The 11,830-nt window shown below is 35.8% G+C and overlaps 1 protein-coding gene across 3 annotated transcripts in view; it reads left to right on the top strand.

Moving 5' to 3' along the window:
* The window catches only part of TRIM37 (tripartite motif containing 37), a 101,594-nt gene that overhangs the window by 39,426 nt on the left and 50,338 nt on the right, over positions 1-11,830 (top strand). For all 3 annotated transcript variants that reach the window (XM_037070034.1, XM_037070033.1, XM_037070035.1), the window contains exon 13: positions 10,105-10,284. In XM_037070034.1, coding sequence (XP_036925929.1) covers positions 10,105-10,284 — 180 coding nt within the window. The remainder of the gene's footprint in view (positions 1-10,104; positions 10,285-11,830) is intronic.

The raw sequence follows: 11,830 nt of genomic DNA, 5'->3' as shown, positions 1-11,830 counted from the left end.
TGAGTTTTCAGGCTCTGACGTAGGAGGGGAAACTGATACTGAGTCTGACAGGCTTCCTGAGTTGAGGAGGTGGTGCCAAGTGTCCAGGAAGTCCAGTGTAGCTACAGTGTACTGCACAGAGTAACAGAGGAGAGCCCTGCACAGGCGGAGAGCTCCAGAGATCTGTAGGGATTCCCTTCAAGGGCTCAGCAGAGGACCAATCAGGTCTCATTCCTGAGAAAACTAGAACCTGAGTTTGGGGAAAGAACCATCTGAAAGGATTACAGGGAGTGGTGTATGGTGCTCATACAGGGCCACTAACTGTGTTTTTTCCCATCAGAACAGTGGTGAAGTTTATAATTCATAGGATCTGGGATACTCAGGAAATTTTTGCCTCAGTAAAGAGGAACAGTTAAGTTCTAGACTGAACACTACTCTGGACCTACCTGAAAAATAAAAGTAAGACTTCAGAGGATCAAGTTATTTCCAAATAACTCTATCCCAGAGCAAAGCTCATGAAAATTTGTAAGATTACAAAAGCACCCACTATCGTACAAAGTAAAATTTATATTTGCTGCCAATCAAAGATTAATTGACAAACCCTGGCTGGTGTGGCACAGTGGATTGGGCACCAGCCTATGAACCAAAGTTCGATTCCCAGTCAGGGCACATGCGTAGGTTGTGGGCCAGGTTCCCAGTAGGGGAGGTGCTACAGGCAACCATGCATTGATGTTTCTCTTTTTCCTTCCGTTCCCCTCTGTCTGAAAATAAATAAGTAAATAAAATCTTTTTTAAAAAAGATTAATTGGCATTCACAGAGGTAAGAAGATATAACAAATAAAGAGCATAACCAGTCAGTTAATAAACAAGAACTTTTTCTTTATGTATAATATATTTATTGATATTATCTGAATTAGAAATTAAAACAAGATTTTTAAAACTATATTAATTCACTTAAAAATCATAATCCTATTATATATTAATATGAAGAACCTTTTCTGTGAATATAACTTTTTGTAAAGTGAAATAATATTTGATAAGAAAGCTTGTTTTTTGCATTTTTTAAAAATCTCTAAATGTATGCCTTAAAGATAACTGAATTTTCATGTGAGAAATAGGAGACAAGGACATTTAAGACAGTTACAACTATTCCATTTGTTCATAAGTAGATATATGGAAGATACAAAAGACTCCAATTGTACTTGAAAACTGAATTTGAGATGAAAAATACACTGGACCGCATGAATATCAGAATAGATACTGCAAAAGAAAAGGCAAATACACTCGAACCCATAGCAATAGAAATTGTCCAAGAAACATAGAAACCAAATTCTAAAGCAGTAGAACTTGAAGCAACTTAATTTACAGATAACTAGAGTTCTTAAAGGAGAGGATCTGAAGAAAAAAACATTTTTTTTAAATGGGGAAAACTTTCCAAGCTTGATAAAAGTTTTAAACCACCAGTTTGGAAAGCTCAGTGAACTTTAAGCACTTGAGACAGGAAAGCTACATCAAAGCTCATTATAATCAAATTGCTCAAAACAAGTGATAAACACATTTTAAACTGGCAATGGAAAAAAAGACATTTGTAAGTGCACAAAGATAAGGATGAAATCAAGATTTTTCCAATGGAAACAATACTGGTGAAATGATAGTAAAGAGACAGAAGGGTTGAAGGGAAGAAACAACCTAGAATTTTGTATTTAGCAAAAATATTTTTTAAAATAGGTGAAATGAAGACATTTTCAGGCCTAATATATAAGAAATGTTAAAGTACATGCTTTACATAGAAGGAAAGTAATAATAGTTGGACATCTGAATCTAAACAAGGGGCACTGGCTGGTGTGGCTCAATGGATTGAGCACCGGCATGTGAACCAAAGGATCAGCAGTTCAATTCCCAGTCAGGGCACAGGCCTGGGTTGCAGGCCAGGTCCCCAGTAGGGGGCATGTGAGAGGCAACCACATATTGATCTTTCTGTCCCTTTTTCTCTCCCTTCCTTTTTCTCTAAAAATAAAATCTTTAACAAAATAATATATTGTAAACAAAGGAATGAAGAACAGCAGAAATGGAAATTATATGGGTAAATAGAAAAAATTTTCCTGCCCTGGCTGGTGTGGCTCAGAGGATTGAGTGCTGGCCTGTGAACCAAAGGGTTGCTGGTTTGATTCCCAGTCAGGGCACATGCCTGGGTTGCTGGCCAGCTCCCCAGTAGGGGCCGTTGTGTGTGAGAGGCAACCACACACCGATGTTTCCCTCTTTCTTCCTCTCTTACCATCTAAAAATAAATAAAATCTTTTTTAAAATTCCATTAAAATTACTAATTGACTAAACAAAAATATTGACATTATATTTTATGGTTTATCACTTGTAGAAGTAAAATACATGACACAAGCATAAAGGCCAAAAGGTAGAGTGAGGAAACAATTTCCTGAGATTCCAATGTGAAGTGGTATAGTAATAAAGGCAGACTGCGATAAGTTCCGTACTATTCTGTTGGGTTTCCTTTGTCATTGCTGTACCAAATACATCTTACTCCCTGGACCAAATTAATTTGGTAATTAATAATTTGATAATTTGGTAATTTGCTGTACCAAATTATCACAGAGTTGTTGGCTTAAAACAATAGAAATTTTTTTGTATTAGAGACCAAAAATCTAAAAGAGCTCTTTGCTAGGACAAAATCAAGGTTTCAGCAGGTGGCTATTGTAATGCTCCAGAGGCACTAGGAGGAATCCGTTCCTTGTCTCTGTCAGCTTGGTGGCTGCCAGCATTCCTTGGCTTGTGAGCCCGTCATTCCTGTCTTTGCCTTAGGACACATTGCCTTGTCTTTTTCTGTCTCTGTCAAATCTTCTGTTTTCCTCTTACAGGGACACTTGTAATTATATTCAGTGTCCACATGAATAATTCAGTGTAGTCCCTTCCACTCAAGATCCTGAGTTGAATCACAGCTGTATACGCTCCTTCTGTGCCATAAAAGGTGACATTCATAGGTTCCAGGGAGTAAGATGTGGATATCTTGGGGGGCTGAGTTGGTGGGCAACATCATTCCGCCTACCACAACGATAAAGTATAAAGCCGCTGCTAAAATGATGACATATGGCTAATAAAGCAGTAAAGGGAATAAAATGCAAACTTAATGAAGGCAGAGAAAGGGGTGATAGGTAATAAAGTACATAATGGAACAAATACCAACATATATTAATGTAAATGGCCTAAACACACTAATTAAAAGAGAAAGATTGTCAGATCAGAGAAAACAAAAAGTACATACGGCCCACGAGAAGTACACTATAAATATAAAGATATACTAGTGCTAGACAAAAGCAAGCTAGAATTGCTCTTTTAACATCAAAGATTTAAAGCAAAAAATATCATCAGAGATAAAGAAGTATATTTCATAGTGATAAAAGGATCAGTTAACAAAGAGAATGTATAACTATTCTAAATATTTATGTTTATGTCCCTGATAAGAGATCTTTAAAATACATGAAGCAAAAGCTAATAGACATACAAGAAGAAATAGACAAAAACTATGTTTTTCAGTTGGGTAACAAATAGGAATAAAATCATCAAGGATGTGGCACATTTGAACACTATTAAACAACCTGACCTGATTAATATATATATAATGTTTGATCTGTTGTGTCAATAGAATTAAAATTATTCTTACTTCAATAAAGAATAGTTACCAAGGTAAATCATATTCTGGGACCTAAATGCCTCAATAAATTCAAAAGGATTTAATTTGTTTAAAGTATGTTCTCTTACCATAATGGAATTATTTTAGATATTGATAACGGATTTAGTAAATCTGAAATATTTGAAAGTTAAATAATACTTTTCTAAATCGCTGGATCAAAGAGGGAGGAAATCATAAGGGATTTTTAAAAAGTATTTTGAATTGATTAAAAATGCAAATCTGACATACCAGAATTTTTTTGTATGCTGCTAAAGCAATAGGTAGGGGGAAATTTATAGCAGAAATGTTGCAAATTAATAATCTCAATGAGTACCCTGTTAAACTAGGGGGAAAAAATGAACTTAAAGTAAGCAGCAGAAAGGAAAACAAAGATTGAAGCAGAGTGCAGTGAAAGGAAAACAAAAACAATAGAAAATCGTTGGAATCAAAAGAAAATTTGAGGGCTAAACTGCAAGAGTGTAAGCATTATTATAAAGCTATCATTAGCTTAAGACAAATAGTGTTATCAGAAGGATAGACAAATTGATCAATGGAATACTGTAGAGAATCTAGAAATAAACCCACAACCATAAGAATAATTGATTTTAAAATTCTCACCTGAAGATATGTTGATTGATTTTAGAGAGAAAGGAGTGGAGAGAGAGAAAAGCAACAATATGAGAGAAACATCAGTTCAGTGCCTCCTGTACTCCCATGCCTGGGGACTGAACCTGCAGCCTAGACATGTGCCCTGACCAGGGGTTGAATCCACAGTCTTTTGGTGCACAGGCTGATGCTCCAACCAACTGAGCCACCGAGCCAGGACAGAGGAAACTTTGGAACATGAGGGATATGTTTTGTATCTTGATTGTGCTAATGGCAGTGGTTTCATGAATATACAGGGTGGGGCAAAAGTAGGTTACATCTGTGAGTATGCAGAACACAGTTTATTCTTGTACTATTTATTATTATTATATTGTTTTCTATACAAACAACCATAAACCTCTTTTGTCCCACACTGTATACATGTCAGAAGTTCCCAAGTTACATACTTAAAATATGTTTAGCTTTATTCAGTTATACTTTATGAAAGTTGTTCACTCAAAATCAATAACAATTCCAGTGCTTTCTCTGGTATTGGATCTTTTATTTGTGCATGATTTTATAATCATGAATTGATCATTTGGAAGTGAATGGTTTACTGAATATGCAGTTGACACATTCCATTTGAAATATCAAATAATCACATTTATTGATATCATCTGGAAAGTCTAAAGTATTGGAAAGCTTTTAAGCTCATGTGGCACATATAAATTTTCCAAAATTATGATTTTTAAAAAGCTTATGTTTTATCACTGACAACAAATATTGACAGTTCTTTTCCATAGTTGTTTTGGTCCAGAAATATCTGTCAGATGTCTACAATTGAATACTCTTTGTCAGTTCTCTCAACCTCATGTTTCACAGAAAAAAGTAACTGATGAGCTTGTAACTCTGAAACAAAGTGATTTCCCCAAGACAACCACTGCACACCATGATTCGGCGCAAATGCTTCATGTATACTTTCCATTTTGTGACACCAAGAATTGAAGTTTAATAACATTTATCATTTTTTTGCTACTTGATTAAAGACATTCTTGAAAAACAGCAGTTTTTTTCTCATCTGAAAGTATGTGGTGATGAATAATGTAATAATTACTGGTACATTTTAACCTTCATTGCTTTTTCACCATTAATGCAAATGTCAACAGAGTATAAAAAGCAAATAATATCTAGCATTTTGAAAATGGTTTTGACTTTCTGACTCTGAAAGGATTGTAAGGACTGGCCCCCAGGGGCGCACAGCCTCCACTTCAGCNCCACTGCACACCATGATTCGGCGCAAATGCTTCATGTATACTTTCCATTTTGTGACACCAAGAATTGAAGCTTAATAACATTTATCATTTTTTTGCTACTTGATTAAAGACATTCTTGAAAAACAGCAGTTTTCTTCTCATCTGAAAGTATGTGGTGATGAATAATGTAATAATTACTGGTACATTTTAACCATCATTGCTTTTTCACCATTAATGCAAATGTCAACAGAGTATAAAAAGCAAATAATATCTACCATTTTGAAAATGGTTTTGACTTTCTGACTCTGAAAGGATTGTAAGGACTGGCCCCCAGGGGCGCACAGCCTCCACTTCAGCAACGTCTGGCATAGACTGACCGTACTGAATATGCTTGTCACCAATGGGGCGTCTGACTGTGAAAATGCTAGTGATATGGGAAGGATCCTGGTTTTGAATTGCAGGTGTGTTTGGTCAGAGCTCTGCTCCAGTTCTCCTGCGTGACTTGAAACACTGCACTTAACTGTATGCACTGTTACTCCAGCAGCCGAATATATGCTTTGTAGCACGCACTAGGCTCCACCTCAGCGATTTTGAACCTTTTCATCTCATGACACACATAAACTAATTGCCAAAAGTCTGTGGAACACCAAAGCATGTATTTGTCCGTCTGACAAAAAAATAGTGTAATGTTGATTTATTCACAGTGGATGGCTGTTGTGTTGGCTGTTGTCATTTTTTGACTTGACAGTCTAAGGGAAAAGAGGTCAGTGCTGCTGACTAAATAGTCAGGTATTGCATGTTTTAAAAAAAAATCTTGTAGCGCACTGGTTGAAAATCGCACTTTACATAACTTATTTTGCTTTGTTTCCACTTTGTGATCCGTTGGCTCTTTTAGCACTCCCGTTTCACAGATGGGACTACAGTGTCTTAGTTAAGTTACTCACTCGGGTTTAACATTGTTAAACACCATTCCATTTACCACAGATTGTTTCTCAGTCTCTGTATTTTTTGTCCTTAATCACCAGGCTCTGTTTGATTTCCTGAACATCGGCTCTTATGATTGGAAGAGGTTGACATTGGGCAGAATTCCTGTAACCAGTCCAGTGATAATGGCTGTTTGTGTCCCTGTTGCTACCATTAATCTGGGCCTTTCTTTGTCTCTTGATTAATCTCTTTTTTTTAAATATATTTTAAATTGATTATGCCATTACAGTTGTCCCATTCCCCCCATTCACTCCCCTCAACCCTGCACACCCCTCCCCCACCATTCCCACCTTTCCTTCATGTCCATGTGTCACAAGTTCTTTAGATTCTGTGTTTCCCATAGTATTCCTGTCCCTCCCCCCGATTTTCTACATACCGTCTGTGCTACTTATTCTCTGTACCTTCTCCCCCCTTCTCCTCCTCCCACTCCCCTGTTGCTAACCCCCCATGTGATCTTCATTTCTATGGTTCCACTCCTGATCTAGTTGTCCTCTTGGTTTGCTTTTGTTTTAGGTGTGGTTGTTAATAACTGTGAATTTGCTGTCCTTTCACTGTTCATATTTTTCATCTTCTTTTTCTTAGATAAGTCCCTTTAACATTTCATATAATAAGGGCTTGGTGATGATGAACTCCTTGAATTTGATCTTATCTGAGAAGCACTTTATCTGTCCTTCCATTCTAAATGAAAGTTTTGCTGGATAAAGCAATCTTGGTTGTAGATCTTTGGATTTCATGACTTGGAATACTTCTTTCCAGCTCCTTCTTTCCTGTAAGGTCTCTTCTGAGAAATCAGCTGACAGTCTGATGGGGACTCCTTTGTAGGTGACTGTCCCCTTATCTCTTGCTACTTCTAGGATTCTCTCCTTCATTTTAATCTTGATTAATCTCTTTCTTGATTTACCTCTATTTCTTGCTTTGGGAAGATTCTCCTTTCTCTCTTAAATGATACAGAGATTTTGTGACTTTTCTGTTGTCTTTAATTTCATCTTGGTGCTTTTATTGTTGACTGTGTACACGTCAGTAACTTAAAGCTTTATATTGTCTTACAAACAGCAGTAACATTAGTGATAATGAAATATTAACATTCAGGATACTAAGGTTGAAAAAGATTAGAATTTGTGTATTTGTTAGACATTATCTAATTACCTTAATAAGACCGTTCTGTTCTGAAAGAAGCAGATTGTCTTGTCTGTTAATTCTCTTAACACTTCAGTAATTTTAGAGAAGAGTGTCGATACTTTTTCATTAAATATGGAAATGTCATTCAATTATCGAATTAAAAGTGTAACAGTGAGGTAGTTTAACTGTCAAAATGTGGAATAAAAATACTATATAATTATCCACATTTTAATATCACCTGGGACCCTGCAGAAGCACTTTCATAATTTTATTATGCTTACATTTCTCTACTTAATAGGTGTGCGTTAGCATACGTGGGTGTGGGCTTTCAGGAAATCTGCACTTGAATGACGTCGTGGAGTTGACTATTAACGCTGTATGCTGAATGACTTGTTTTAGAGAAGGGAATTTTGAGTTGTTTAAAGGAAAGAGAATTTTTCTGAGGGAGTAATTTTAATGAGACTGAAAGTTTTAACAGTTGTTAAATTTATCCAGGCTTTCAGTTTGGTAGAAGGAAAGAATTGAAATTGTTGGAACATTCAAATTTAAGGTTTTAGTTTTATGTAAGGTTGGGGTTGAGGTACTATGTTAATATTTTGTCTTGTATTAATTGCCATCTTTATTAGAATTACAGCTTTATATTTGCCATGATTTCAAAGAACTAATGCAGATAAAAGAATGGTCTTTTTTCAGACATTATATGCATTTTCTTTCAAAAGAACTGATTTCTCAAAAATGTTTATATTGATTTTAAACTTTTACCTGTCTTGATCCTGGTTGTATTTGACCATCTGTATTAATGTCTTTCTTCCCAGATTTTTTAGTATACTTATTTCTTTATGAGTTTTGAGTTTTTCATTACTTATTTTTATTTCTTTTATCCTCAACTAAGGATATTTTTTAATTGCTTTCAGAGAGGTGGTGGGGGGAAAGAGTGGGAGAGAGGGATTGATTTGTTGTTCCACCTGTTTAAGTGGAACATTCGTCATGTGCCCTGACCAGGGCAAAGACTTTGCCATTGAAAAGACTTCTATCTCTGTCTTTTTTTTTTAATGTTGAAAGGTCTTGGCACCCTTGTCAAAATCAATTATGCATCAGTATTTGGATTTATATCTGGTGCAATGAATGGTACCCTTTGTACTGTATAGCTGGCCTTACAATTTCTGTAAAATCCAGACAGACAGAATATCACAGCTTCTATCTTGGTTAGTTTTTTGTGTCATCAATCTAGATAACGTACAGTGAGAGACACTAATATAAAAGTCATTTGGTAGTACTTAAAGAAATATGTGTGCTATTTGTAGGTAAAGAGTTGTAATTTTTTCTTTTGCCTTTACCAGTAGAAGTAATCAGGTTGAGCTACTGTGTCACCTTACTGTATACCTAAAACTAATACAAAATAGTATTAAATATAAAAACTAGTTGAAAAATAAAATTTAAAACACAAAATTTACCTCCACCAAAAAAGTAACTTTTGTGGCTACTATTGATGTGAGAATGTCCAAACTTATATAAAAATAAAGTTTTATAAAAATTTACTGAGCCCAACTGATGACGTATCCTCCCAAGAACAGCAGGCTTACAGCTGCTTTTGTGTGTTTCAAATTCAGGAGGGGATGTAAGATTGGAGAAAGCAAGGAGGGGAGTAGATGAAAGGATAGTTAAGATTGTGTGCTTTTGAGCCTGAATAACCCCTTCCAAGGTTATTATTTCTAGGTGTGCTGACCTAGACGCACAGGAAGAATGGCCCGGGGTAGCTTAAAACCTTTCACTACAGGAGTTAGAGGCCTGGGGTGAGACTGGCACCATGCCCCGCCCACTTAGGAACTTATGGTCAGATCACCCCGGGAGGTGACTTTCTGTAGACCCCCTTTTCATCCATGTTAGTATTGAGTGTTCCTTCTAATTGTTTTTATTTCTTCACCTTTCTTCCTGTGGTCGTAGTGCTTTAGTAGTAAAAATGTACTCTGTAAGATAGGGAAATCTGAATATATTGGCTTTCCCAATGTGTACTTATTTTCTGCTAGAAAAGTTTATAGGCTTGAATTTCTGAATGCACAGTTAATTTATTATAACTTGAGTTGGAAAATGAAGTAGAATATTTCAAAATTTGTTTATTTTAAAATTGTATAGTGATAGATGTCAAAGAAAATGGCAGAATTTTCATGTGTGAGGAAATAATAGGTAATGACTATATGAAAAAATATGTAGATTTGCCAAAACAAAAAGTCGCTTTGAAAGTACTATTTTATACAAACGCATTTATTTACGGAGGTGATGTTTTATATCTGCTGTATAGATAAACACTGTGAGGAAAGAAGGACCTGGTGCCAGTCATGTTGTGGTAGCCCATTCTCACATCACTGCTGTCTTTGTACATAGTATGGTCCTTCTGAAAGCAATGTCATTGTATATATTGATAAGTTTCTTTGCAAGTAATCATTTCATCTGTGTTTTATTTTGGTTCACCAACTATATTAATACTCTCTTTTTCAATTTGAGATATGAATATCGTGTGGAAATGGTTCATCAGTCCTGCAATGACCCTACAAAAAATATCATTCGAGAATTTGCATCTGACTTTGAAGTTGGAGAATGCTGGGGTTATAATAGATTTTTCCGTTTGGACTTACTTGCAAATGAAGGATACTTGAATCGACAAAATGATACAGTGATTTTAAGGTAGGAAACATTTGATGTTGTAGCTTTTATTGTGAGGCCATAATGTCACCAGAACTTTCTTTTAAAGTCTATTTATTTAACAGAGTTGAAGATTGAAGTTCATACTAACCGTAACCTCACTGTGTTCTTAACCATTTCATTTTAGGAGTCCTGTGTAGTCAGTGGTAAGTTGTTCAGAAACGTGTTTGACATCTAGTTAGTAATTCCATAAAAAGGAAACTATTTCTGCTAAATGCAGTAAGGTCCCATTTATCTGTTGAACTTCTTGCAACCTCATTATTTGCAAATCAGAAAATAACAAAAAATCACAGACTTATTTTTCTCACTTGACATTGTTCATATTTGGATAACTGGTTTTACAAGCTTAGTTTTACAAAAAGATTTTCAGATCCTTCCAGATAATAGCAAATTAAAAGTAGGGGAATAGAGTCAAAAGCTGAGGAAAATAAACTGATAGTAGTTGGTGTATTATTTTCAAGAAAGGGCAGGACAAACTTTCAAGCCACAAAAAAACAAACAGTTAATGTAGGGTAAACTTTACAAGTCAGAAGCTTTGGTCATCATTACAAGAGGTTTTAATTTGTTGATGAAAATGAGGGCTTGAGTATATAAAAAATAGATTCAGCCCTGGCCAGTGTGGTTCATTCGGTTGGAGTGTTGTCTTGTAACCAAGGGTTGCAGGTTCAGTTCCTGGTCAGGGCACATAGCTAGGTTGCAGGTTCAATTCCCAGTCCGGGTGTTTAAGATCACCAGTCTGGGCATGTATGAGAGGCAACCAGTGGATGCATCTCTCTCTCAACGATGTTTCTCTCTCTTCTTCCCTCTCTCCCTTCCCCTCCCTGTAAAAGCAATTAAAAAATGCCTTCAGATGAGGATTAAAATAGATATACTCAAATGTGTTTTAAAATGAGAGGTTGCATTGTGTTTAACATTTTAGAAAGGTTTCATCAAGACCATTTTAAACACTTTTTTTCCTTAGAAGTAGTTTGATATACTCTTAAATTTCGCTCAGTCTGAGCACTTTGTTCTTAAGCATGCTGAGGAGTTGCTGTTACATCCACCTCGACTATTATGTGGTCTTCCTAACTTCTCTGGGAGAACAGAAAGTGAAAAAGAGATTATTACATTTTTAATGCAGAAAATACATTCATGTTCTTGTTGTCTTTGGGGGATTAGTTTAGTTCCATATTATAACTTTTTTTTGTATTTTAAAAACATTATTCACCAAAAGAAGTAATTAGTTGCAATGTTGCACTTTAATCTTAGAGAAGATCGCAAAATTACTCAAATATCAATCTTACCATCCTACAAGAGAGCCCTTCTTGTACCCTTAGTCCTCTCCTGGCTGGAGCTTTGGCGATGCTGAATCTTCCTGGTGGCAGTCTGTGTGGGTTTTCTTTTTTTAATGCAGTTTATCCTACTTGTAGTTCTTTATTTAGGCCATCCCTATTTATAACAACTTTTTCTTACAGACCTAGTACAGGAACAGATTCCTGTTGTGTTTAATGATCACTTATTTAGCAACATTTACTGAGACTGGGCCTGT

Source organism: Sturnira hondurensis, unplaced genomic scaffold, assembly GCF_014824575.4.
Source record: "Sturnira hondurensis isolate 20B ecotype Veracruz unplaced genomic scaffold, ASM1482457v3 Scaffold0018728, whole genome shotgun sequence".
In the NCBI taxonomy this organism is placed as follows: Eukaryota; Metazoa; Chordata; class Mammalia; order Chiroptera; family Phyllostomidae; genus Sturnira; species Sturnira hondurensis.
Note: the sequence above shows the minus strand (reverse complement) of the source record. Positions and strands in the feature narration are given on the sequence as shown.